Raw genomic sequence first — 26,178 nt, forward strand, 5'->3', positions numbered from 1 at the left:
GCGGGGAGAAGGGTGCAACAATGAATGAATGGAATTCCAAAATCTCTGTAGATGTTCATTGAAATGAAAAATAAACAACCTAAATTTTTTAAAAAGATTGCTATTTATTTTTTACTTCCTACTGTATCTTCCCCAGTACCTTCTATTTAAGGAGATGTGATCCTGGCGTTGCATTTACAGTAGTGATAATGAAGTATTAGTAATAGAGAACAGAAGGGCAGATAGAAAACATTGCAAAGAAATTTGGGAAGTAGTCTTTGAGTCTTGCTTTATGATCCTGAGCCCCAGGTCAAGAGAAGTGGCAAGCCCACTATGAATTTTTTTTTTAAAAAACTGTGTATGTTTTTATTGAAAAACCAGAACATTAAAATACGTTTTATATTTTCCAGCCTCTCTTTTTTTTTAAAAAAAGGGAACTGACAAAACTGTAAGTCCTTGTGTTGGCATTCAGCCAGAACTGAGGCAGGGATGCCCCTTCAAAGGGTATATGGTTTCCTCCCCACTATAAACCAAATACATTAAACATTATACATTAAAGCCAGTCTCCCTCTCCCACACATGGCACCGAGGGGAAAACCCAAACCAATTCTATCCAGGGATGACTCAAATAACTCATTGTAGTCAAGTTGGAATCAACTCATAGATGACCCTCCAGAGGGTTTTTCAGAGGCTAATTTTCACATAGGAGAAGACTGCCCATCTTTTTTCCGTGGAGCAGCTGGTGGATTTGAACTACTTGTCTTTGTAGTGATAGCATAACTCTTTATCCCCTAGGCTACTAGAGCTCCTGGGATGACTAAGAGGCTTTTAAAAGCAGGGAGTGGATTTGAAACACTGCTTGTGAGCCAAGGTTAGGATTAAGGCAGTTATTCACAGGATTGTTATAAGTAGTAGCTGACTTGATGACACACCTCACAACACCACCACCACCTGGAAATAGGCCTTGACTTCACTATGTACAATGCCTTCTCTGAGCCCCAATTTGTACGTCTCTAAATGAAGTAATAATAGGACCTACCTCAAGGCTGTATGAGGCTTAAAGTGCTTAACCTAGCGCTGGACACATAGAAAGTCCTTGATAAATTGAAGCTGCATCCCTAACAGGGATGATAATAATTACTATTATCATTGCCACTACATTATTGCCGTCATCATTAGAGTCAGGGATGGAATAACAGAGAGGCAGAGGCTGAGGAAGACATACAGGGATTGTATTTTTACATGGGTAGAAGTGCTGGGATGTTCCAGGTAAGGGGGTGGGGGCGGAGAATGAGGGAGGAAGAGACTGACTGAGAGAAGTTGAGAAAGGTACATGGAAACCGGCCCCTCCTAAGTAGGCGATGAATCCCAGTGATACAAGCCAGTGCCAAGTGGGAGGATCCCGGACTCCTGGGAATAGAGAAGTGACCAGGCTTGCAGAGGTGGGATGAGCCTGGAGAGGGTGCTTGAGTTCTAGATTCCCAAGGGGTCATGGCTCTCACCTTTCCATTGACCCTCGTCCCTCACCAGTGCTGTGCAGACCCCTGCTCAAGGCTGAGTGGTGGGGGAGCTGATGCAGACCCGCCCATCATGGGAGGCCGTGAGCTCACAGGCACGTGCTCTCTCCAAGGCTGGGTAAACACGCCCGAGGCCGCTCCCTCCCTTGATTCTCCCTCCTACTCGCTCGGGGGCGGGGGCGGGCGGTAAGCCCGCCTGCCCGGCTACCCTGCTCACACCCAGCTTCCCCAGCCAAGAGTAGCCTGCACCCTAAGCTGAGAAACGTTGGGGATGGCTCTCAGGGTCATCCTCATGGCTTTTAGTTCCCCCACAGGGGCTGGAAAGGTGCAGAAGAGTGTGAGAACAGCCACCTTTATGTGGCAGTGTGAGATGAGACAGAGGCAGACTGTAATGCAGAGTGAGAAGTGAGACACCAAGAAAGGGCCCCTGGTGTCCCTCCAAGCCTAGTTTAGGGCTCAGGTGGATGCCTTTCTGCTGGGCTTCCCTCTCCTTGCTCTCTGGGAGTTCCCTTCTGTGGCTTCTCCCTTGGGAATTTCTTTTCCCGACACCCACCTCCATGAAACACGAAACAGCCTCTCTCCTCAGATGCCCCTACCCCCACCCAGCGCCCCAAATTCCTGGGGTTGGGAAATAAGAACACTTTTGCACCCGCCTCATCCCATTTCTCCCTCCCTTGTTGATATGCACGGTCTCCCTCTCTGTTTCAACACCAAACTCCCAATTACAGCTCATTACCCTATCCTGGCTTGGCCCTGAGTCATGGGGGGAGGGACCCTGAGCCACCTAGCCCTGTCACCCTCTCCTCCCAGGCTACACTATAAGGAGTAGAGGCAGGGAGGAGAACTCTGGGAGGTCAGAGGAGTGTAGGTTAGGAGACAGAGGTCTGCAGAGCCAGAGTGAGGGAGAAACAAAGAGGGAAGAAAAGGACAGAGCAGGGTGGGTAGACCAGGGGAGGAAAAAGACAGAGAATTAAACTTGGGTGGGAAGAAGAGGAAGACAGGAGAGAGAGAGAGAGAGAGAGAGAGAGAGAGAGAGGAGAAATGAAGCCGCAGCCGCAGAGGTCACAGAGGTCGTTAGCCTACCTCCTGCTGGCCCTGTTTCTGGCCAGAGGGGAGGCTGGCCCACTGCTGAGTGGTGGTGGGAGCACTGGAGCCAACATTGGTGAAGCCATTGGACAAGGGGTGGGGGACGCCATTGGCCAAGGAGTCGGAGAAGCAGCTGGCTCTGGGGTTAGGGAGTCAGCAGGCCCTGGGCTGGGAGGAGCTGCAGGCCACAGAGTTGGGGAGGCCATCCACCATGGGCTGGGGGAAGCAGCCCATGTGCTTGGAAACTCTGGGGGTGAGGCCAGCAGACAGGCTGAAAACATCATCCGACATGGACTGGACATGGCCCATGGCTACGGGCAAGGGGCTCCTGGCAGCAGCAGCGGTGCCTGGGTGAGTGGTGTGGACTGCAGGGTTGTGGATGCGGGGGAACCTTTGAAAGGATGAATGGGTTTCTCATTTATGGTTGCCTGGAGGACACTCTCATCATGTGTTTTGCTCCTTCTCCCTCTTCTTTGGGGTCTCTCTTCCCTTGTTTCCTTCCTATCTGCCATACCTGCCTTTCTTCCTACCACTCAGTCATACGTTACCACCTCTGAATGTGTGGTGTCTTTACAGGGAACCAATGCTCAGCCTGCATATGGAGGCCACGGCGTCTCTGGTGCCCAAAGCGGCTTCGGTGGCCATAGTCAAGGAACTCCCTGGGGCCAGGCACGCCCCATTGACTCAGAAGGCAGTTTTGGAACCAGCTCTCAGGGTGGTTCCTGGGGTCATGAAAACAACGGAGGGTCATTCAACTTCGGGAGCAATGCTCAGGTAAGGTCAAAACCTAGCCCTGCCACCAGCCATCTTCCTCCTGCAAGGCCCTCATCTCCACTCCTCTGCCTTCCTGACCTCACACTCGCTCTCTCCTTCCTGCAGGGGGCTGTGGCCCAGCCGGGCTACGAATCAGTGAGAGGCAGCAGTGGAGACAACCAGAATAACGGGGTAAAAGGGAAAGTCTGGGGGTGGAAAGTAGGGGAGAAAGACAAAGTGAAGGGAGAAATGGGGAAGGGCGGGGCTGGGGAATGCCTAGATGTGGGGAGGTGGATAGGAAAGAGGGAGAAAGATGATAAGGAGATGAGGAGAAACAGCCTCTTGAAAGAAAGTCCAAGAAGGCAAGACCTGGCTTGTGGAGAAGACTCTGACTGGCTAGCTCAAAACTCACTTGTCCTCTTTCTTCTGCAGTGTACTAACCCTAAGCCCACAGGCTCAGATGAAAGTTCCAGCAGCTCTGGGGTAAGATAGAGGGGTAACTTGAAATGTATTGTACAGGGAAGGGATAGAGTGACTTGGCTGGCATTAGAGTGGGCAGCGGAAGGGAGGTGGAGGAAGTCATGTTTATGTTCTCACTTTGTTCTCCATCTCTGCTTGCCCCTCAGGACAATTCTAACTCACACGGGAGTAGCAGCAGCAACAGCAGTGGGGGCAACAGTGGCAGAGGCAGCTCAGGGCCCAACTGGGTGAGTTCTGTTGCTTCCTTGGGGGCATGATGGGAGTGAGGACCCTGGTGGGCCCTGCTGTGGAGAAGCCCTGGGGGGAGTGGCGTCACTGCGTGCTGAGGAAGCCTCAGCGCCTGTCCCCAGGCTCTCAGCCTGAACAGAGCACCGCTCCTTAAGTGCTCTATACTTTATCCAGCAGAGGTGCTTTCAGCTTACACTGTTCCCTTATCTGCTAGTTCCTGATGGTGTGTGTGTGCCACCTCCTGGTTAAGGTCTATTCCTACAGCTCACGCCTACCTGACAGGTCTGACTAGGCAGGTGTTAGAAGAGGGATGGGCACAGAAAACTATGACTCTTGCTTCCTCCCCTTGCTGAGCTCCTGAATGGGAGCAGGGAGGCACACATGCGAGGACATTTGCAGGCTGTGGTGTAGACGGCGCTGATAAATACAGTGCCCACATGAGCCCTCTGGCACAGTGGGAAAGAGAGGGGATCAGGAAGAGGGTCATAGCCTGGCTGCTCCAAGAGTGGGGTGGGGAGTGGAATAGTGGTGTCTGGAGAGAGACAGAGAAGAGGGAGAGAGGAGAGAGGAGAGAGGAGAGAGGGAGAGAGGGAGGAAGGGTGGGCGGGAAAGAGGAAGAGAGAGGAGAGAGGAGAAAGGAAGGAGAGGGAGAGGAGGAGAGGAGAGGAGAGGAGAGGAAAGGAGAGGAAAGGAGAAAGAGACACCTGGTCATCTTGGAAATCTGGGGAAGCGAGGCAACTGTTACAAGCCAAATACCATAAACTGCTGTCATTCCCTGCTCTTTCCACTACTCTTCTTCCACTTTCTAGGACCGACCATTAGACAATGGAAGAAACTTTGATCAAGGCAGCTACTCAGACTCCCAGGTAAGAACTCTGAGTTCCAGGAGATAGATGGGGAGGGTGGGCAGGGGATGCCCACTGACAATCATCATGACTCCTAAGCAGCTTGGCTCCAGAGTCTGGTCTCTGGTGTGTCGTGAGGGCATGGGGCTGAGGGTAGAGGATGGGGCAACAGCTCAGAATCCCCAAATCATGCATATTCTCAAATACTCGCTACCACACCTGGCCGCTTCTGTGCTGGCCTCTCCGTGACTGACTGACTAAAGATAAGGAGGGAGAATATGGAGGCTGGGAGAGTGGGCTGGAGTCGGACTAGAGATTTTAAAAAAATTCACAGTACGGTTGGGGACCAACTTCAGCCCTTTCCAAGTCGTTTTAAGACAGCACAGGAACTGGTGCTTTCTTTGGTAGGGATCCAGCAGCGGCTCCTCCTCAAGTAGCAGCAGTGGAAGCAGTGGTGGAAAGAAACCCGAGGTGAGTGGGTGATGGACCGACATGCACAAAGCCCTCAAAGAATGGGGAAGAAAAAGACTGTAGACCCCCACACTTGGGCCACGAGAGACCTATGGCTGTGACTGAGAATAATTGGGGTGTGGAGGTAGACAATTTTGGGGTAACATGGGGTAAAAATACTACAGTGTGGGGGCTGGGATTGTGTTTGGGAGGAGCCTAGGAGCAAATCCTTCTTTTCTCTTCCTCTGGTAGTGTGACAACCCAGAGAATGAAATCCGGATGTCTGGGGGATCTGGAGGTCAGGTGAGAGTCAAGCCTGGGCTCACCGCCATGCATCACTACTGCTGTGCCCATCCCTTATAACAGAACTCCCTGAGTGGCCCCCATTTTTTAATTTAACCTCATCCTCAGCCTTGTCTATGAGAAACTTAAGAAATTCAGGGTGAAGACAGTACTAAAAATACTAAGCAGCTCAAGAATGATAATGAATCTTTATGCAGTCTTACTTTACGCTATAGAGTTAAGAGAAATCAGTCCTTGTAGAAATGTAATTGTCTCAAATATTCTATACCTGAGCAGTGAATAGAATTCCATGATGAATCCTCTGACAGACAGAAATACTTGGGAAAAATGTATATTTCTTTTCCAGTTATTCTTGAAATGTTGGCTTTATATCAGCACCCAGAGCACTGACAGAGTGTTAGAATAATGGGAATGTGAATCGCCAAAAGGTCTTGTGGAAATGCAGGTTTTGATTCAGCAAACATGGCATTAGGCCAAGATTCTGTTTCTAACAAACTTCCAGGCAAAGCGGACTCTGTCTACTACTTCAGTAGCTGTTGTTGCAAGGCAAGATGAGAATAAGACAGCAGTGGAGGGGTGGGCTAAACAGAGATGTTTCCTTATGTTACACTTGGAAAAGAAGCGGCTTAACCAGAGAGAGGAAGGGTCAGCAATAGATTGTATATAGAGAAGTAAATTCCAGATGTATTGAGAAGTTAAATGAGGGGGAAATGACATTATAGAAGAACAAATTGTGTTAGAAAAACACTATTGTTATGTTGTTATGTACCATGGAGTCAAAGCCAACTCATAGCTGACCCTCCAGTGGGTTTTCAGAGGCTGTAAATGGCACAGATCTTTCTCCCGTGAAGGGCCTGGTGGATTCACATCCCATGCCTTTGGACTGGCAGCACAGCTGTATACTGTCCACTTTAGATTAGAGAGGTATACGCCCTTATGAGGGGAAAATCAGATAAAAACAGAAGGAAAGAAATTGATACAGGTTAGCTAATTTCCCCCAAACCCTTAACTAATATTCCCAGACCCACGTGTCGAATCATTTCCACCACTGATTTAAAATGTCACTTGTAAATATCTAAATGTTTTGGTAGTACTTCTGTGAATTCTATTTTGTTAAATTGCTTGTACTACTGAATTTGGACTCATAACTGACCCTCCAGTGAGTTTTCAGAGGCTATAAATCATGTTGTTGTTGTTGTTATGTGCCGTCAAGTCGCTTGCGACTCATAGTGACCCTATGTACAACAGCCCTAGACTCGACTCTGTCCTGTCCCCTCCTGCGCTGTCCCTCTAACCTCCCAAGCATGGTGTCCTTCTCCAAGGACCGGTCTCTCCTTACAACATGTCCAAAGTCTGTTAGACGGAGCCTCGGAATCCTTGCCTCCAAGGAGCCGCCCAGTTTAACCCTTTCCAGGATGAATCTGTTTTCCTAGCAGTCCATGGAACTCTCAATACTCTTCTCCAGCACCACAGGTCAAAGGCATCAATTCTCCTTCTATCATCCTTGGTCATTGTCCAACTCTCTGATGCATAACAAGTGATTGCGAAGACCATAGCCTGTATCAGACGCACCTTAGTCTCCAGAGAGACACCATTGCTCTTCAGTACTTTGGAGAGGTCCCTAACAGCAGACTTTCCCATGGCAATGCGCCTTTTAATTTCCTGGCTGCTGGTGCCAAGAGTGTTGACTAAGGGAAGAGAAATTGCCCATCTTTATCCTGAGGAGTAGCTGGTGGATTAGAACTGCGTGCCTTTGGGTTGGCGGCACAAGACTTTGCCCACTAGGCCACTGGGTTCCTCTTGTTCTAAGAGAGATGCTACCTCATTTTGCTAATGGTAGTTTATCAACTTCTGCCAGTAGAGGTCCTCTTGAGCTGTTTATCTTTTCTAGTCTTCTCTTATTCTTAGATATTTGTCCTTTCAAATCAATTTAAAGGTTGTGTTGACAGATTACAAAGTTAGAATTTTGAGAGGGATTGTATTAACTTGATACACTAATTTATGGGATGGCTCTAGGGTCCAATATGACACTGTGTTTGTCCTTCAGGGATTCCGAGGGCAGGGAGGCCCCAGCAGTTCCGGCATCAGGGTAAGGATGTGGCGGGCTTCAAGAGTAGATTTTTGATGGGGGTTAACTCACCAGTAGTAATATTAAGAGAGGAAGACCAGGGAACGGATAAGCTTGGCCTGGTCTACAGGTTACCAACAGGAACGAAGAGATACCAGTGGCTCTGAGACCCATCATGTTCCACACCCTTAAGTTATGGAGAAACTAACCAGACTACCTCAACTCCCTGATTGGCATCACCTTCCTGACAATGCAAAACGTCAAGCCTTTAAGTTTGCGTTAACTTAGTAAAAAAGAAAAGAAAAAAGAAAAAGAATTTAAATGCTTTTGTAGCAAAGTGTCTTCTGGAGTTTGGACAGCTTGCAGAAATGAATATAAACCAAGATCCATAAACATCATTAGTGTGTAGTAATCCAGACTACAGAATAGAAAGCTGCTTTCTCAGGGCCCTGAGAAGTCCTCTGTCATGTTTGTACCATGTTTGTCCCTTGATTCAGGAAATCTTTTCCCTAAACCCTGCTATCCCACACCCCTCACCCCTACCCTGCCTCTCCTCACTCACTCTTGTCCGTTTCCTGTCTCCATAGGAAGTCAGCCGAGAGGGTGGTTACCACTATGGGAGCTCTCAAGGCAATTACCAGGTGAGTTTAAGAGCAGACAGAATTGGCTTTAGGAGAAGAGATGGTGAAGTATGATGACATAATGCCAGGAGCCTGGTGGAAGAAATACTAGTCTTTTCTTGCAAGCCGTTCTGAATCTGTGCCATCCTCATTATGAAACAAGAACAGAGGTTTCCCATCCAAACTTCTCAGTGAATTCATTTCCATCACCTCTGTAAAGGGGAATGCAAACAAAAGTAAAAGAAGTATGGATAGGAAGCATTTTTTTTAAAGTCATACTTCAGAAGGAAGTGTTGAAAAATAGAAAGCCTCGAACCTTTGAGTTTGAAGATGGTGTTCAGCCTGTGTGTGCTCACACACAGTCCGTGGGTCTGCAGGCAACCTCTCTGAGCCTGGGCTTCCACTTGGGCAATAAGGAGTCAGTGGCTTGTAACCTGCTCACCTCCACACTTACTACAACTTTCTGCATATCACGAAAGACCAAGGTGATACAAAGACTAGACTTTAGAATCAGATATGCAGACAGATCCTGCAGCCAGCTGCTGGGCTATTGCTGCGCTGTAATCCTGAAGGCACATAAATACATCAGCAGTTCTGACGAAGAAGGAAGGACAGTCTCCTCCCAGGTGGTTAACTGCCCCTGAAAATCCACTGGAGGGTCAGCTACAGGTTGGTTCCCACTTGACAGTACACTATAACAGTATCTGTAAAATAGAGATATTTCCTAGAGAAGAATGTCACAGGGTAAGGTGCACGGACGGACTAAATACACTGTTGTGTACTGTTGACTGGAAACCAACTCGTATCTTTGTGTTGGCAACACAATTCCTAACATAACTCTAAGAAGACTTTCTGGAGGTAGATTTTTAGGTGTTATTTAAAGAAAGGGAGCTCTGGTGGTTTGTTTTGGTTGTTGTTGTTAGGTGCTGTCGAGTCGAGTACAACTGAGAGCGACCCTATGAAGAACAGATCTGAACCTTGTCCTGGCCTGTGTCATCCTCACGGTCTCTGACATACGTAAGCCCGTTGCTTCAGTCACTGTGTCAGTCCGTCTGGTTGAGAGTCTTCTTTAGCGGTAAGGAATTATGCTGCCAATCCAAAGGTACACATTTCGAATCCATCCTGTGTAATCTCCTACCTCTTAAAACCTACTGAAGGGTCAGTTCTAACTTGATGGCACATAACAACAACAATTGAAAGACAGACATCATGCTCAGAAAGTAGAGGGTCAGTGAAAGAGAAGCTGATCCTCACTGAGATAGAGTGACACAGTGACTATCAGAAACAGGTTAGAGTATGACAGAGATAAGGATGGTGCAGGATTAGGCCAAGTTCAAATCTATTGTTCGTAGAGTTATTATGAGTTGTAGTCAGCCCGATGGCACCCACCACCAACATTTAAAGGAAAAGAGAAGATGGCTTTGCAGAGAATACACAGAGAAGATGAGTGAAGGTTGCAAGTAGATGCAAGTAGGTAGGTGGCCTGAACCCAAGGATGCGTAAACCTTGGACATCAGATCCCATCTCGTCTGTTTAGGGCCAAGGATTCAGTAGAGAGAGTGGAGGAGGTGAAGCCATCAGTGGCATCAATACTTTGGTGAGTGGAAGCAACATTCCACCTTTGGCTGAAACTGTGGTGTCAGACAATCCTTGCCTTCCTTTCTGGCACCCGGATTTTCTGTCCCCTGCTTCATTCTCACCAAGTGGATTCTTAATCCCATCTCATTTGTCATCTGATTCCCTAGAACTCTCAGACACCATCAGGGCTCTTCGACTTTGACACCTTATGGAAGGTGAGTTCGGAAAGATTATTCTCCTTACTCTCTTTTGGAAAACCAACTCTGCCCCTTGTGCACTGCCGCTCGGAGCTGCCCCTACCGCCCCTCAAGCTGAAGTTATTTTTCTGTAGCAATAATCAAAAGTGGCCTTTGACCTCTCTTATAGTCCAATCCAGCCACCCTCCTTTTTCTTTCTTCCTGTGCAGAATTTTAAATCCAAACTAGACTTCATTAATTGGGATGCCATAGATAAGGTAAGTGCTGGGAAGACATGCCAACTCAATTTTTGTGGGAGGAAGGTATGGAGAAAAGCCTTGAGCCCTTGGGTGTTTAACTGAAGAAACAGCAATTATTTAGGCGAGTGTGCACATAACCAGGGGAAGGTCAAAGAAAGGCCTGGGAAAAGGGGGAGAATTTGAGATAGTTGGGAATAAGAGAAGAGGATGAACGCCTTTAATATATCAACATATGGAACTGAGCAAAATTTCTGAACTTTAGTTCTCCCTTTGGGATCTGGAAGGCTAAGGGGTGAACAAATAGGCATAAGCTTCAGGAAATCAGAGAGGCAGGTCATTGTCGTAACGTGCCACTAAGTTGACTGTGACTCATAGCAACCCTATGAACAAAGGTTCTGCCTTGCCCTGTGTTGGGCCATCCTCAATCTTTCCAACACACTCAATCCTGTTATCATAGTCACTGTGTCAATTTATCTTGTTGTGGGCCATCTTCTCTTACGCTGACCCTCTTACGCTGACCCTCCACCTTTCCAAGCATGTTTTCTTCCTAACAACACGCCCAAAGTGTGTGAGATGGAGTTTCACATTCTTGCCTCCAAGGTTTCACTTTCTCTCGGACAGACTTGTGTGTTCTCTTGGTAGAAGGAGTAGGCGATACATTGAATAAGGATTCAGGTGGGGTTCAAAGCTCACATGAAGCCTGCTGTTCACACCAAGAGGGAGAATGCTTGATGGGTGATAGACCCTGTATATATGCACTCTTAGCAATCACATGGGGTCCAGAACCCTGTATTTCCTTCCTCCCTCCCCTCCCCATCCTTCTTGCAGGGGAATCATTGGTCAGGTTCCCCTATGACGACAGAATAGCAAGTGCACGTCTAGGGTATCAGTGAAGGAAGGGCAGATGAACCATCCAAACAAATTTCAGAGGCTGCAGCTGGAAGCCTGCAGATGCTACACAGGTCTGCCTCGTTTTGTTTTGCTTTAAGAATATGGACTAGTTGCCAACACTTAAATATTGAGAGATGTTGCATAATGACTTGTTGTTTTGAATTATCTCAAAACATGCAGCCACACTGGGCTCCCTTTCCATAAGGTTGTGATGGGTCCAGGCCAATTATAGAAGATGCTTCTTACAGAGAAATGCTTGCTTGCTTATAGCTGAACTCCCCCTGCCTATCACAGCCATTCCGTGATCGTCATTCATCTGACTAGTCCATGTGAGCAGCTGAATTTCTAACCTTTTACAATAAAAGAGTGAAGACTAGGATTCCTGATCTCACAAAATTTGTGGCCTTTATAGGGCATGAGAGGTGAGGGAGAGTGGGGAGGTGAAGTGTCAGACTCTTAGCGGTTGGATTCTGGGCTTGACAAGACATGGTAGAGAACATTCAGTTTCTAATGAGGAGGCTGTCCTTATTTCAGATCACACTGCAACCAGATCTGTGCTTGAGGGTAGAGCCGTGTGCAGACACCTTCCAGAAGTCCAGGACAAATAGTTAAAAGCCGGGTGGAGGGTGGGTGCTGTTTTGGTCTATCTTGAGATGCAGGAAAGGAAGTGATCCTAGTTACCTGTGTGGGAAGGACTGAATTTTCTGCCTGGAATGCTAGGATAGGGATGGGCAGAGAAGAGAATGGAGAGTCCCATTGTCCTTCTCAAGGTGTAGGTGGGGCTGAGAGAGCAGAGGACTACAGCTGTAGCAAGGAACCAGGAGAGGGGAGCTGTAAATATTGTTCCTGGTGTGGTAGGGCAGATATCGGTGAGGTTAACTATCCGAATTTGATTGGATGACAATAATGGGCAAAAAAGTCCCTGCAGATTTCTGGAGCAAAAGTCAATTCTACTCTTGCCTCAGCCCGCAACTTTCCTGAATTCTTATTTGTAAAGCTTCCTCGTAGAACTTATCTTTTTGCCCAGGACCGGAGGAGCTCTCACATCCCATGACCTCCAAAGAGCTGCCAGATGGATGGGAGCCCTGGTCCCATCACCCTTCTAAAAGATCATTAGTTCACCCCTAATCTCAACCTTTGCCCTTGAAATAAACCTTAGCTGCCCCCCACTCTCAGTCTCTTCTCCTTTGTTACGTCTCCACAGTTGTCAAGTGTTGTTGAGTTTGAGGCTGGATGGACTGGTGAATTCATGTTGAGGTTTCTCCACCTTTTCAGACCCATATGACCACTTCATTTTTAAAGAAAAGTACATTTCAGATTCCTAGTTGTTAGTAAATAATTATACTAAAATAAATAAATTCAGCCCAGGTAAAAACCAAACCAAACCAAACCATAAGACAGAACATCTGAAGGCCTGTGGAAAAGGTGACTTTAGCCCCACAGTGTTGGGGAGAGGACTGGAAATGGCACGGCAGGTGGGAAAAGGGGGAGAAATTCTGGTCCTAGGTTTTGCTAAAATTATGATTTGGGCAGAGTCTGGAGGAATCCTAGAGAAAGACACTGCATGTGTTAGCGCTGGGGCTGATGGCTCTAGACATCTCAAAAGGAGGTCCTGATGTCCCCAAAACAGTGTTCCCCAAACCTTAGTCCAAATGAAATTTTGAGTGTGGGAAATGGATTTGGGAAGTAGGGAGCAGGAAATCAGGCCCCTCTGCTAATCTGCTCCCACCTTTCATTCACAGAACCAAATCTCACACCCCAGCGCGAGAGCCCTCCTATACTTCAGCAGGCTCTGGGAGGTATGAGTCTCTTTTTTTTTTTTAAAATAAAATTATTTTATACTTGTTTACATACAAAGTTCATATGTACTGTTTTTCAACCAGACTTTCCTCCTTTCCTTTACCAATACTTCCCTCCACACATCAAATGGTGCGACCCTATGACTAAGCTCTGCTCCCTGTCCTCATACATGCTCTATAATAATGGTCTTATACAGTATTTATGAGACTGAGTTCACTTAGCATAATGCTCTTCAGTCACGGTATGAGGCTCTTTGAAGAACTTGGAGTTCTGCTCACTTGTCCCTCTCCACACCTCCCTCAAGGTGGCCACCCTCAGCTCCAGACTACCTGTTGCCAAATTCACTCCTCTTTCCATTTTTGAGATTGTTAACCCCACCTGAATCATATCACCAGTACCATCTTACACTGTAACACCTTCAGTCTCTTGTATGCTTATCTTCATCTGGCTCAAACCCACACCTACGACCCAAGCTGCATTCCTTCAATGACCTTGAAACCTGCCCAACATCCTGTCCCTTACCGCCCTCTGAATCCCATCTCCTGTTGTCACTGTGCTGTGGGAGAAAGTGGACGGTCTCCTCCCATTACAGCCTTGAAACCCCCATGCAGGGTCACTGTCAGTGGAAATGGACTTGATGGTGGTGGGTTTGGCTGTTTTTTGGGTTTGTTTTGGTGGGCCAATTATCTCTCTTCTTCCCTCCAGGATTTCAAGCACAATACTCCCTTTCTTAACTGGAAAGCAATTACTGAGGTAAGAGGAGAGGAAGGACAGCTTACCTAACCACTTGCCTTAGACTTCACTGGGCACAAAGGATTTTAGGCCCTTGACAAGCAGCTTCTTGATTTTTTCCCAGTTCCTTACCCTCCTTGCAAGTGCCTCTTCCCCTTGCCAATTTCTTCCTTTTTTACGGCTGTGGCTGTAGGGTGGGTGGGGAGAGGGAGGACATGGTTGAGTCAAGGAAGAAGGAGTAGAGTGGGAGGTCTTCCCTAGGATAAAGGCAAAGGGTCCAAGGATTGTGACTCTGCAGGACAGACACGTAATCCAGCCACTAGCTATGCAGTGCTGCTCTTTCTTCTGGGCTTGGCCTGTCCAGGGGTCAGGGGCACCAATGGGCTAATAATGCCGGGGAGCAGGGGGAGGGGGCTACAAAGCAGGGAGGAGGGACTGGGAATTGAGGCCAACTTTCCCTTGCTAAAGAGAAACTAGAAGATAATCAGTATACAGTAGATGTCCATTAAGTCAGAATCAGGAGCAGGTAGGTGTGGGGGATCTGACTGGTTCTTGGGAGGGATGCATAGAACACAGAAGACCACATCTTGATTCCACATGGCAATGGTCTTTGGGAATTAGGGCCTTTGAGTACCAGGCAAGAGTTACTCACTCCCATATTCACATGGGGCAGACACATGAGGCTGGACAGGTGGAGTCATGCTAAATGGGAGGCCAGGGCTTTCCAGCAGAGTGCATATATGTCAGACCATTGTAGCTATGCCATCTGGTTTACCAACATGAGATAGAAATCTGATTTTTAATTGTTGTTGTTGTGTGCCGTCGAGTTGCTTGCGACTCATAGCGACCCTATGTACAACATCCAGAAACTGTGCTCTGTCCTGTGCCAATCGCACCGTCTCCGACACACCTATCCCGATTACCCCAATCACTGAGTCAATCCACCTCATAGGGGGCCTTCCCCTTCTGTGCTGTCCCTCCACCCTCCCAAGCTTCATGTCCCTCTCCAAGGACCTGTCCCTCCTTGCAACATGTCCAAAGTATGTTAGATGAAGCCTCAGAATCCTTGCCTCCAAGGAGCAGTCCGGTTTGACCCTTTCCAGGATGAATCTGTTTGTTTTCCTAGCAGTCCATGGTACACTCAATACTCTTCTCCAGCACCACAGCTCAAAGGCATCAATTCTCCTTCTATCCTCCCTAGTCATTGTCCAACTCTCTGATGCATAACAAGTGATAGCAAAGACCATGGCCTGTATCAGACACACCTTAGTCTCCAAAGGGACACCATTGCTCTTACTCAAGAGTAAATTCATTTCAAAAAATATAGGCAAACCAAGCACACGTCTAGAGGCCTGTGGACCGCCAGTTTGACCTCCACATTAGGGATACTAACACTGGGTGAGAGGTTCTCTGGTGGTGTGTGTAGTCCATAGGAGTTGTGCTGCTGAATCGAATCCACCAGTGGTTCCAGGGGAGAAAGATGGGCAATCTCTTCCTGTGCAATTTGCAGCAGTCTCTGAAAACCTGCTGGAGGGTCAGCTATGAGTCAGTTCAACTCAACAACAATGAGTTTTTGTCTTTTTGAGTGAAGTTAAGATTAAATGTTAGGTGTGGAGAAGGCAGAGAGTTGAAGTCAGAATTGGGAAGCACATCTCTCCTTTGCATGTCCATGCACGTGCGTGTGGTCCCAGTAGAGAAGGGATGACGACAGGGACTACTCTCACCTAGTGCTTAGAATTCCCTCCCTGACTGACCTGGTGGTTGTGGAGTGCGGAGGGGATGGAGGGAGAAGAAGAGGGCCAAGTGAAGCTGCGGAGAATTTGCATTAACGTTGTCTGTTTTCCTGTACTTTCTCCCTTTCTTGCCTTCCTTTGACCCAATGGTAATCTAGTAGATTTAGCTTCTGTAGCTCATCCTTTCAAAGACTGTGGCAAGAATAGCGTACGTGTCCAAAGGCTAGAGCCCCATAAAGTTTGATGGAGACAAAAAGCAGGCTGCTGCTGGGGTGTCTAGCTCTGCCTTAGAGCAGCCCCTGGGGTTACCACCTGTTTGTCATTCTCTGTTCAGTCCAGGTCCTTCAATGCTGTAGGTGTATGGGTGGGAGTGGTGGTGTTAAATTTGGTACTCTACCCCAACTTCCCCGCCCTGAGTGTGGAAATCTGCGTCCTACATTTATCTGGGTCACGCAGGATTTGTCATGAGACTCTGAAAGGGTGGGGTGAGTGGGATGCTGGACCTCCTGAGGGGAGTACAGACTCTCTGTACATCATGCCTGAGCCCCGAAAGCCTGTGAGACCTGAATGACCAGAGATGCTTCCTTCTCATTTGCAGGGTGCAGATACCTCGTTGATACAGAAGAGGGCAGTCGATGGTAGTCAGGTGAGTCTGTCTCTCTTTCCTTCACTTCATGGTCAAGTTAAATCCCTCGGGCACAGGTGTAACTTCCATGGTAGGTTATTTGTGTTATCTGACCACTTGTAGTTCACTTATTTTCTTTGTCTCCTCTCCTTACCTCCCAGGTAACACTGGTGAAGTCAGGAGAGGTACCAAGGAAGTAAGGCTGTAGGATTATTGAAGCTAAGGCAATCAAGTTAGACAAGGGTGTGGGCCCTAGATGCAGGAGTTTCTATTAAAAAAAAAGCACTTTGGGTACAGAGAGGAGAAGGTAGGGGCTTGAAGAAAGGTCCTGCTTTTTAAGAAAGTTCAGGGAGCTGAGGTGTGGACCCCAGAACAAAATATCTTCTCTTTCTCTCTGGTAGTCTAGTGGTAAGATCCCAAAGATATATAGTTCCACTCCTCCAGCTGCTCCTCAGCCGAAGGACAGACCTTCTCCTCCCATGTGATTTACTGCCTCTGTAAACCTACTGGAGGGTCAGCTATGGGTTGACTCTGACTCCACGGCACACAGCAACAACAACAACAACAAAACAAGGGTGGCATCTATCGTCTCACACTCTCTTTTCCTTCTTTCTTCCGCAGAACTACAATTATAACCAGCAGTCATATCCTAGCTATGGTGGCAAGATCCCTGCAAAGGTAAGACCTGCAACTGCTGTGTTTTCCCACCAAGCTCTGCAGCGGGGGAGGAGAGAGGCTTAGGGGCCTCCATGTTGTTTAGTGGAAGCAGAATCCCTTTCATAAAAAAAAAAGATCTAGATGTAAGCAAAGCCTTCACCACTGCCCCAGCAATCAAGCCTTTCTTGATTCTAGGTGTAGCTTAACAGAAACTAAGATTGTTTCTATCTTAGGCATATTCAAATAAATAAATTAAAAAAAATACTCTCTCACTAAACTTACACCTTTCTGAAGGGCTCCTGTCTCCTCTGCTCCTTGCATTTCTGGCTTAAAGAGCAGTCTCTAATAAATTGTATGTCCTTTGGGGGGAAAAAAGAGTCCCATCCTCTGTAATGAAGACTTAGCTTCCGAGGGAGACTAAGAACATGTTCAAGGAGGACGGTGTCTGCATTTTGTGCCGCAGAGAACCCTGGAAGCCAGCCGTCTCCTCAGAAAGAATGAGAGGCTCTAAAACATTGCGTGACACATGGCAAAACAAATCCACAGCCCCTTTTGGACGTTGTCCCTTCTCTTTCTGAACTGCTGACTTCTGGAAGGAGGGGGCAGACTAGCATTCAGGAGATACTATCCCAGGAACTCTCTGTAAAGTGGGAAACTGAATGCTCTAGTCTATTAATAAAATAAAAGGGGGAAAAATCTTGGAGAACTTGACTTTATTTGGTTGCAAAGGAAGCAAGTCAGTAGGTGAACTCTAATTAATCGGCAATGGAAAACCGGATTTCAACCTATTTCCCTGCCCCCATCGCTCAGAAAAAGAGGATGATGCAGGAAGTTTGGCAGCCTAGTGGCAAGGAGTTGTGCTGACAATCCAGAAGGCATGTGGTTTGACTCCACCAGCAGCTCTGTGGGAGAGAAATTGGCAATCCCTTGCCATGCCATGCCACTTACAGCCTCTGAAAACTCACTAGGGGGTCAGCTGTGAGTCAGTTCCATCTGGATGGTATTATATAACAACATTTGACCACTCAGAATAAAGCCCAAGGCCCTAGGGAAAAGCTCTTTCTACTGAGAGATCTGAAACTCCAGGCTGACTGAATGTAGATGGAGATACCGTTAATACTACTGGTGGGTATCCATTCTGCTAATTGCCCAGGTGGAGGCTTCTAGCAATTAGAAAGGAGACGTATACATCCTGTTTGCATTCCTCCTGTTTAGCCTGTGCACAGGGAACCCTATCCAATGTCCTCTTAGAGAAAATGTACTTCCAGTGGCTAAGTTGTGGAAAAATGTCCATGGGCTGAATGTCCACAGCTAGCCTGAGGGATCTTTGGAATAATCCTGGTTTAAGCTTATCCTGGACCCTAGAGGACATATTTGAGGAGAGAAATCAATTCTCCGCTCTAATTTTCTGTTTACAGGGGGGAGTCACAGCTTCTTCCTCGGTGAGTATGAGGGCTGAGAAAATCTAGCTCTTGAGAGGAGGGATCTAAGGCCAGAGGTGTGGAGGTGGCAGGGTGATGTTTACTCAGACATTTTCCTGTCCCACAGGCTTCCCGGGCACAACCTGGCCTGCTGCAGTGGATGAAATTTTGGTAGGTGAGTGTCTGAGACCCCTCTCTGCTCGAATTTTTTGAGACACTAAGTCAAATCTGATCTGGGTGGAAAGACTAGGAAGGAGCAGGAGACCCCAGAGGGGGATGTGAAGAGAGATTCATAAGAAAATGGCAAGATGCTCAGGAAGTACTCTCTGAGTGAGTGCTGAGTGAAGGACTGGGCAGAGGTGGGAGTGTTCAGGCAGAGCAGCGAGGACAACAGGGAGGCATTGGGTTAAGGAACAGGGACTGAGAGGCATTGGATTAAGGAGCAGAGACATCAAAGTAAGAGATCTGTAGAGAAGCAAGCCTTTTAGGTACAAAGGTTTTGTGGAAGGAAGTAAGAAACAGAGTAACTAAAACAAATTTTCTGGTTTTTTTTTTCAAGCTGTAAGGGCAGGAGGTAGAGTTACTTGGGATAATCAGATCTATCTATCATCTATCTATCTATCTATCTATCTATCTATCTATCTATCTATCTATCATCTATCTATTTAGAAGTAAAAGGGAAGGGAACTTTAAATAATCAGGACAACAAAGAAATTGGATCACAGAGGGCAAATGAAAGGATAGTAACTTTCAACAAGCTTCAAAGTGATCACTTTCTATTATTTCATCTCCTTTGTTCTAGAAATTTCTACCAACCACTAATGAAGCCCTGAAAAGCCTCAGCCGTCAAGGATCCTGACGGTGGCCCCATTTACCCCGGTTCTCTCCCACCTCTTTCTGTGGGTTGGAGACCTGGTCTGTCAGTTTCTTGTTTCTCCCCACTCCATTGTGGTGTCTCCTTGACCATCGGTCTCATCAGATAAACCAACTACTCTCTTCGCCTCCTCTACCTTTTGATCTGAGGTCACTGTTGAGTTGTTTGGAGGAAGCTTCCTCCTTTTGAATTTCACTGTGGAAATAAAATGACTCTTGTTTCCCTAAAACTTTCTTATACTTTATTTCTTAACACTATGTTTATGGTCCAGACCAGTCAGGATGGGAGAGTGGTTCAAGGCTACATAATTTGCCTTTTTCCTGGTATGAGAAATGGTCGGCTGAGGTAAGACAAGTCTTAGGTTTTAGTCCCCACAAGAAATAGCTAGCGTCTCTACCGTGACTCTTTTTCCCTGTCTCTAAGAAGTAAGCTTTGCTCAATTATATCTGAACACACCATGTTTATTACACTTGAAGATACTTTGGCAACTGAAAAACCCACAATACAGTAATTCAAATCAGAGATGGGAATCAAGAGGTTGTTCAAAGAGAAGAGACTGGTCTGACAGGGCCAGGGAAGAGGTAGGAAATAGGGACAAGGGGTTGGTAGAGAATTGCCTTGGTCATATATACAAACAGAAATGTGCATGAAGGGGAAAAGTTGGGTTGATGTGTTTAAGAAATTGTGCCTGGGGGCAGAGCTGCTATCGGTGAACTTCTCTGTGTTTCCAAACTGCTAAGAGAAGGAGTCAGAGTAATTCTACTCCATTAATGTACCAATGAAACAGAGGCTCTTGATAATGGCTGAGCCCAGACCTGTCACAACGTGAGTAGCCCTGGGGACAAGGCGAGTCTGTAGTTAGAGATTCTGAGTCAAAGTCCTACCAAGCCGGTACAGCGTGCCCACGTAGCCAAAAAGGACCCACCACCGTGTTCCCTGCATTTAACATACCTGCAGGGATCCAGGAAGGACATGGAGGACATGAAGCATCTTGCCTACCTAAGTGACTCCAATATTGCAAGTATCCTGAATGTATAACCTCTGCTACCTTGGCCATTAATCCATCCCTAGGGGTTGGCCTCAAACAACTAATGAATAAATTAAAGAAATGTGCTCCAAAATGGACTTGGGGAAATATATGTGAATAAAACTATCTGATTGGGAGAAAGTTAAAAACTACTTCTTTGCTTTGCATCCCCACATCATTTATTGTGTCTGTCCTTAAGGTGTAGCCTCTGGGTTTGTAGACAGTTGTGTTTCAATGTTGAAGGTAGGGCCTAAATCAACAGGGAGGAGGTTGTGGGGATGTCACAGGAAGCGCAGCCAGTCTTTACTACTGCCTGACAACTAGCTTCTTGGGGCATGGGTGAAGAGTTAAGACATAGCTTGGAACTTAGACCTCTTTGAATCATTCTCCGAGGGGATGAAGGAGAAGCTGAAATACTGAACATGGTTCTGGGTTTTGGTAACTCTTGAAGCAGGGCACAAAACCTGGCACAAAACCTACTGTCATTGAGTCCATTCTGATTCACAGTGATTCAAGAGGGAGAACAGAATTGCTGAAAAGTTTTCCAAGGCTGTAAATCTTTACAGAAGTAATACTGCCACATCTTTTTCCAAAAGAGTGGATGGTGGCTTCAAATTGCCTGCGGAATATCCCGTGGATTGCCAAAAGAACAAACAGATATGTCTTGGAGAAGGTGCAGCTATAGTGCTCCTTGGAGCCAAGGATGGCGAAGCTTTATCTCACATACTTTGGGCATGTTGTTAAGAAGGGTTATTTCTTGGAGAAGAACAACAAGCTTGGAAAGGTGGAGGGACGGTGAAGGAGAGGAAGATCCTCAATCAGATTGATTGACACAGTGACTCTAGCAATGAGCTCGAGTGTGTCAGAGATTGTGAAGATGTCACAGAATAAGGCAGGCTTCAGACCATAGCATTCAATTCGTAGGGTCGCTGTGAGTCATACTTGACTCACTGGCATCTAACAACAACAAACCTTCAGATAATGACCCTACAGGATGGAGTGAAAATGCCTCACAGGGTCAGCGAAAGAGAGGAAGAGCCTAAACAAAATGGATTGACACAGCAACTTTAACAATGAACACATCAGAGATGATGAGGATGGCACAGGATAGGATCAGCTCTGTTGTTCACAGGGCTGCTATAAGTTATAGTCACCTCAACTGCACCTAACAGCAATGGGTTTCCCAACACTATAACCCTTTACAGAAGCAAATTGCCCCATCTTTCTCACATAAAGTGCCTTGTGGCTTTGAGTCAATGACCTTTTGGTTAGGAGCAACATGCCTTAACCACAATGTCACCAGAGCTCCTTCTCTGCTGTAAAGAGTCCTCTAGTAAAAGGCAGACCTACCTTTTCTCCTAGTCCTCTGGTGTCCTTGACTTTTGTCTCTATAAACCATTCCCCAATATCAGTTAGGGAGAGGAATTAGACTACATTATTTGTTGTTGTCAGTCCACCTGGCAACTTAACAGCGACAACGTGATGGGGGTAAGCATGATGGAGACGCCACTCCAGAGAGGATCAGAGAGTTAATCCAGCTCAACTTTATTAGGATAAGCACTGCACTTATCACAGGAAGACAGGATAGGGTGGGCTTACAGATGTGGGACATGTGGATTGGTCAGGATAACCTCAGCCTCGTGCAGATCACTCCTGGCTCAATAGATACGGTAGCCGTCTTCCCAGGTGGCGAGGTTTCTTGAGACGGTACAGCCAAACACAGGGTGATTACTCTACCCTGTATTAAAGGCCACTGGGAGGCTTGCACCTGTCTGGAGCTCGGGCGACCCATCCTGTCCAGAGGCCTTCCCTTCCTCCCCAACATTCCACAACAATTATTCCCTTGCTAAAATTTTCTGAGTTTTTCATTAGCCCAGAATAAAACCCCACCTCCTTCTCATAGTCTACATGGTTCTGTGTGATCTTATCTGACCTTTTCTCGGCAGGACTCGTGTAAGAACTGCTGAGAAAAGGACTCCAGGAAACACTGCAAGTTCCTGTTTCCCAGAGCCTGCGGTCTTCATTGTTTGCTCTTTAGTTTCCTCCAGGTCTAAATTCAAATGTCATTCCTAGGCCATCTTAATCAATGACACCTACACATTCCCATTACTGTTCTGTTTTCTTCATAGACATATCATTCTGTAAAATGATCTTGTTTATTTTTTTTATTAATTATCTGTCTTCTACTCTGGAGTATTGAGCTTCACGGGTCACGTACCTTGTCCATCTTGATTTTCCAGTGCCAAGGCCCAAAGTGGCCCTTCAATTAATACTTGTGAATTAAAAATGGAATGAAGGATCAGAAATAAATGGGATCCAGTAAAGAAGTCTTCCTGGGAGAAATTAAAGGGAAAGATACATTGGGACAGAGGATAAGTGGTGGCAAAAGAGGAAACCCAACCTGAGAGGTGGTGTGACAGTTCTCTTGGATATGATCATGTTGGTGGTGGTGGGGGGGAGGGACCAGACAAGGATACCCTGGATCCTGCCTCCCAGAGACATGTCCCAGAGCCTTTTTCTCTCTAAAGATTTTAGGCTTTTCACCATATTCACCAAGGCTAATAAAGGCCAAATGTCCATCCTTCAAATCCCTTAGTTCCTTCCCCTAACCCATGAGGTCAGCTCCGAACTCCTGGGTGTGCCTATAATTTAGCAATAAGGGTTGTGCCTCACTTCCTATCCACACTCAAGTTCTGGCTGATTTCGGGTGGGGTGGAGGTAGACCTGTGGGAAAGCAAGGGTTTATTGGTATTCTCAGAGATGGCACCGGGAAATCAACCAGACTTGGAAGCAAGGTGATCCAAAGTCAGACTCTGTAAGTCTACTTAACTCCATTAACCCTGTGAGACAAATCCAAACCAAAATTGAAGCCCTGGTAGTTGAATACCATTACTTAAAATTCTGGGATTTTTTTTTTTTACCAATAAGTACCTTCTTCAAGAATATCCTCTAACTGCCCAGTAGGCAGTGAGGAACACAAACACATTGTGTTTGCAGTATAAATGGAATTTTAAGAGGTTAAGAGAGACACTGGATTGTAAAATGAGCACTTATAGGAAAAATCATATAAAGCTGATCTTGCCCTTGAAAATCCATTGGAAGATAAAAACAAACTACTGCTCCAACACCACCAGTTTTTCCTCTAACATAAAAAAAAAATAAATTGCTATTTCTTTGGTTGAGCACATGAAATATTAATTAGGTGGCTTACGTTTAGAGGCACTATACAACAAGTACCTATTATAATCCTGGAAAATAGATTACAACAACATATAAAAAAATCATTCATGGTCATGGAGGAAATAGTGTAAGGAGCCGGAAGAATGGCAAGTTGCATAGAAGCAAGCCACCAGAGAGACAGATGCTGTGCACAGAGACCAATGTGGCATGACATGGACAGTAGGAATTTGAGTCAGAACTTTTATTAATTAGTTTGAGAGCCACAGGGGCAGTGAGCTGTGGACCCCGGCACAAGTTGCTAGCTGAGCCACCACTATAGGACCCACCTGCCAGGAGCAAGCAGATCAATGGAAAATTGAGTTTTTTGGAGTCCCACAAACAGCCCAGGAGCAAGCAGATCAATGGAAAATTGACTGAGTTTCTTTGGGCCCCACCGACCCATCAGGAGTGAGCAGGTCAGTGGGAATTCGACTGACTTTTCTTAAGCTCTGCTGACCTGCCAGGAGTGAGTGAGTAAGTGGAATTTGACTGAGTTCTGCTGGACCCAGGGCCCCGGTGGGGTGTGGGCTGCTGGGCGGGGGCCACTGAGCAAGAGCTGCTGGGTGGGAGATGGACAGTTGGAATTTGAATAGGGACCCTGCTCATGAGTACACCTAGACAGCTGAAATCTGAGTAAGGTCCCTGCAAGTGGCTGATCCACCCCCGTGGTTGCTTAACACTCCATGCCTGCCCTAGCCCCGACTCAGCTCCAAATCCATGCCTACAGGTTCCGTCAATCAACTGGCCTTTAATCTGGAGTACTTTGATCTAACATAGGTACAAGAGGCTGCTCTCACAGGCCTTGAACTGAAACTTCCCTTGATTCATATATTCAGAGAGAAACACAGGCAGAATAGCTGCCCCACCAATTTCTAGAGCATTGTTTTCAGATCAAGAACATATCAATGTCTTGAAGAAGCAAGTTATCCCACACATTTTATAAGTGCAAAGCAAGATGTCACCCCCAAAATGTGACACAGTATTAATGGATTTCCTGAAGCCAGAAAGTCTGATGGAACTTTCTGACACAGAACTTAAAAGAACAACAATTGAATATTTTCAATGGGTGAAAGACAAACTTGAAAAATTACAGGACATTGCAAGCAAAAACCAGGAGGAGCTTAAAAAAATCCAGAACAACGCAGATAAAACAAATAAGGAATTAGTAACACTGGGGGAAAAAAACCCACAATCCAAAATAAGACGTCCAGTGTTTCAGATGCTGTCAACATGATGGAGGGACACATGAGCAGAGTTGAAGAGATGGAACACAGAAAGAGTGAAATAGAAGATAGACTTGTCACCACTGATCTGCTAGTGCAAAAAAGCAGAATCAAAAAGGAAGGAAAAAGAAGAAAACCTAAGAATAATGTGGGACACAAGCAAGAGAAATAACATGTGCATCATCAGAATCCCAGAACAGAAAAAAGCAGCAAATAAAGGCACCAAAAAAGTTGTGAAAAAATTACTAAAGGAAAAACTTTCCAGGCATAATGAAAAATGAGAGAATATATATTCAAGAAGCTGAGCTAAAACCATATAGAACAGACCCCAAAAGAAAAACACCAAGGTATATCATAGTCAAATTTGCCAGAACCAAAGATAAGGAGAGAATTATGAAAGCAGGGAGGGATAAACAAAGAGTAACCTCTAAGAGAGAGCAGATAAGGTTAAATGCTGATTTCTCAGCAAAATCATGCGAGCAAGAAGACAGTGGAAGGACATATATCAAACACTCAAAAAACACAACTGTCAACCAAGAATACTGTACCCAGCAAAACCACCCATCAAATATGAAGGAGAAATCAGGATATTTCCAGATAAATATAACCTAACAGAGTTTGTGAAAACAGGGCCAGTGTTGCAGGAAACACTTCTTACAGAGGTACCACAGAAAGCAGGATGGACCAAAGTAACTAGCAACAGCACCAAAAAGAACTCAACAAAATGATAGCAATAAAACCCTGCTTCTCAATAATCACACTTAATATGAATAGTTTGAACGCACCACTGAAGAGAAAAAGAGTAGCAGATTGGATAAAAAAGCCAAAATTCATCAATATGCCATCTATAAGAGACACACCTGAAAAAAAAAAAAGATAAAGAAACACTAAAAATAAGGGGAGCTCTGGTGGCCTAGTGGCAAGGAGCTGCAACTACAATCCCAGAGGTGCATGGTTCAAATCCACCAGATACTCTGCTGGGGAAGGAGGGACAATCTCCTCCTGTACCAGTCAGATCTGATTTGATGGTACACTCACACAAAAATAATAAAAAAAACCCACAAACTAAAAAAAAAGAAACACTAAAAATAAAAGGATTGGAAAAATATATCAAGTAAATGGCAACCAGAAAATAGCAGTAGTGATATTAATCTCTGATAAAATAATTTCAATGCAAAACCATCACAATGAAGAAGGAAGGTAGTGACATAATGCTTAAAGGGTCAATAGAACAAGAGGACATAACAATAATAAATATCTATGCACCAAATGAAAGCCCTGAAAAATATATAAAACAAACATTAACAAAACTGAAAAAGGAAATAGACAACACTATTATAGTAGTATCAAAATTGGGAAGGGAGTATGCCAGGGATGTGTCCTGTCTCCATACCTTTTCAACCTGTATGCAGAATAGATCATCTGGGAGGCTGTGCTCTATGAGGAGAAATGTGGCATCAGGATTGGTGGAAGATCTATAAACAATCTGCGTTATGCAGATGACACAACCCTGCTTGCTGAAACTGAGGAGGGCCTGAGGTGCTTGCTGCTGAGGATTAGGGACTGCAGCCTTCAATATGAATTGAGGCTCAATGTCAAGAAGACAAAGATTCTCACCACTGGACCAACTGGC

At 46.0% G+C, this 26,178-nt stretch overlaps 2 protein-coding genes across 2 annotated transcripts in view; both read left to right on the forward strand.

Moving 5' to 3' along the window:
- The window catches only part of SBSN (suprabasin), a 50,881-nt gene extending 48,556 nt beyond the window's left edge, over positions 1-2,325 (forward strand). Inside the window, exons 5-6 of the mRNA XM_006899722.1 lie at positions 1,510-1,682; positions 2,307-2,325. Of these exons, the coding sequence (XP_006899784.1) occupies positions 1,510-1,682; positions 2,307-2,325 (192 nt within the window). The remainder of the gene's footprint in view (positions 1-1,509; positions 1,683-2,306) is intronic.
- Positions 2,326-2,537: 212 nt separating this feature from the next.
- On the forward strand, positions 2,538-18,377 carry DMKN (dermokine). Its single transcript, XM_006899723.1, has 15 exons — positions 2,538-2,933; positions 3,159-3,356; positions 3,462-3,527; positions 3,768-3,818; positions 5,297-5,359; positions 5,591-5,641; positions 7,689-7,730; positions 8,297-8,350; positions 9,867-9,926; positions 10,075-10,122; positions 10,314-10,361; positions 12,977-13,033; positions 16,098-16,145; positions 16,746-16,802; positions 18,330-18,377. Exons 1-15 carry the CDS (start codon positions 2,538-2,540, stop codon positions 18,375-18,377), a joined length of 1,287 nt encoding a protein of 428 aa, XP_006899785.1.
- Positions 18,378-26,178: the final 7,801 nt, after the last annotated feature.

Source organism: Elephantulus edwardii, unplaced genomic scaffold (assembly GCF_000299155.1).
Source record: "Elephantulus edwardii isolate Elephantulus edwardi_28Jun2011 unplaced genomic scaffold, EleEdw1.0 scaffold00266, whole genome shotgun sequence".
NCBI classification, from domain to species: Eukaryota; Metazoa; Chordata; class Mammalia; order Macroscelidea; family Macroscelididae; genus Elephantulus; species Elephantulus edwardii.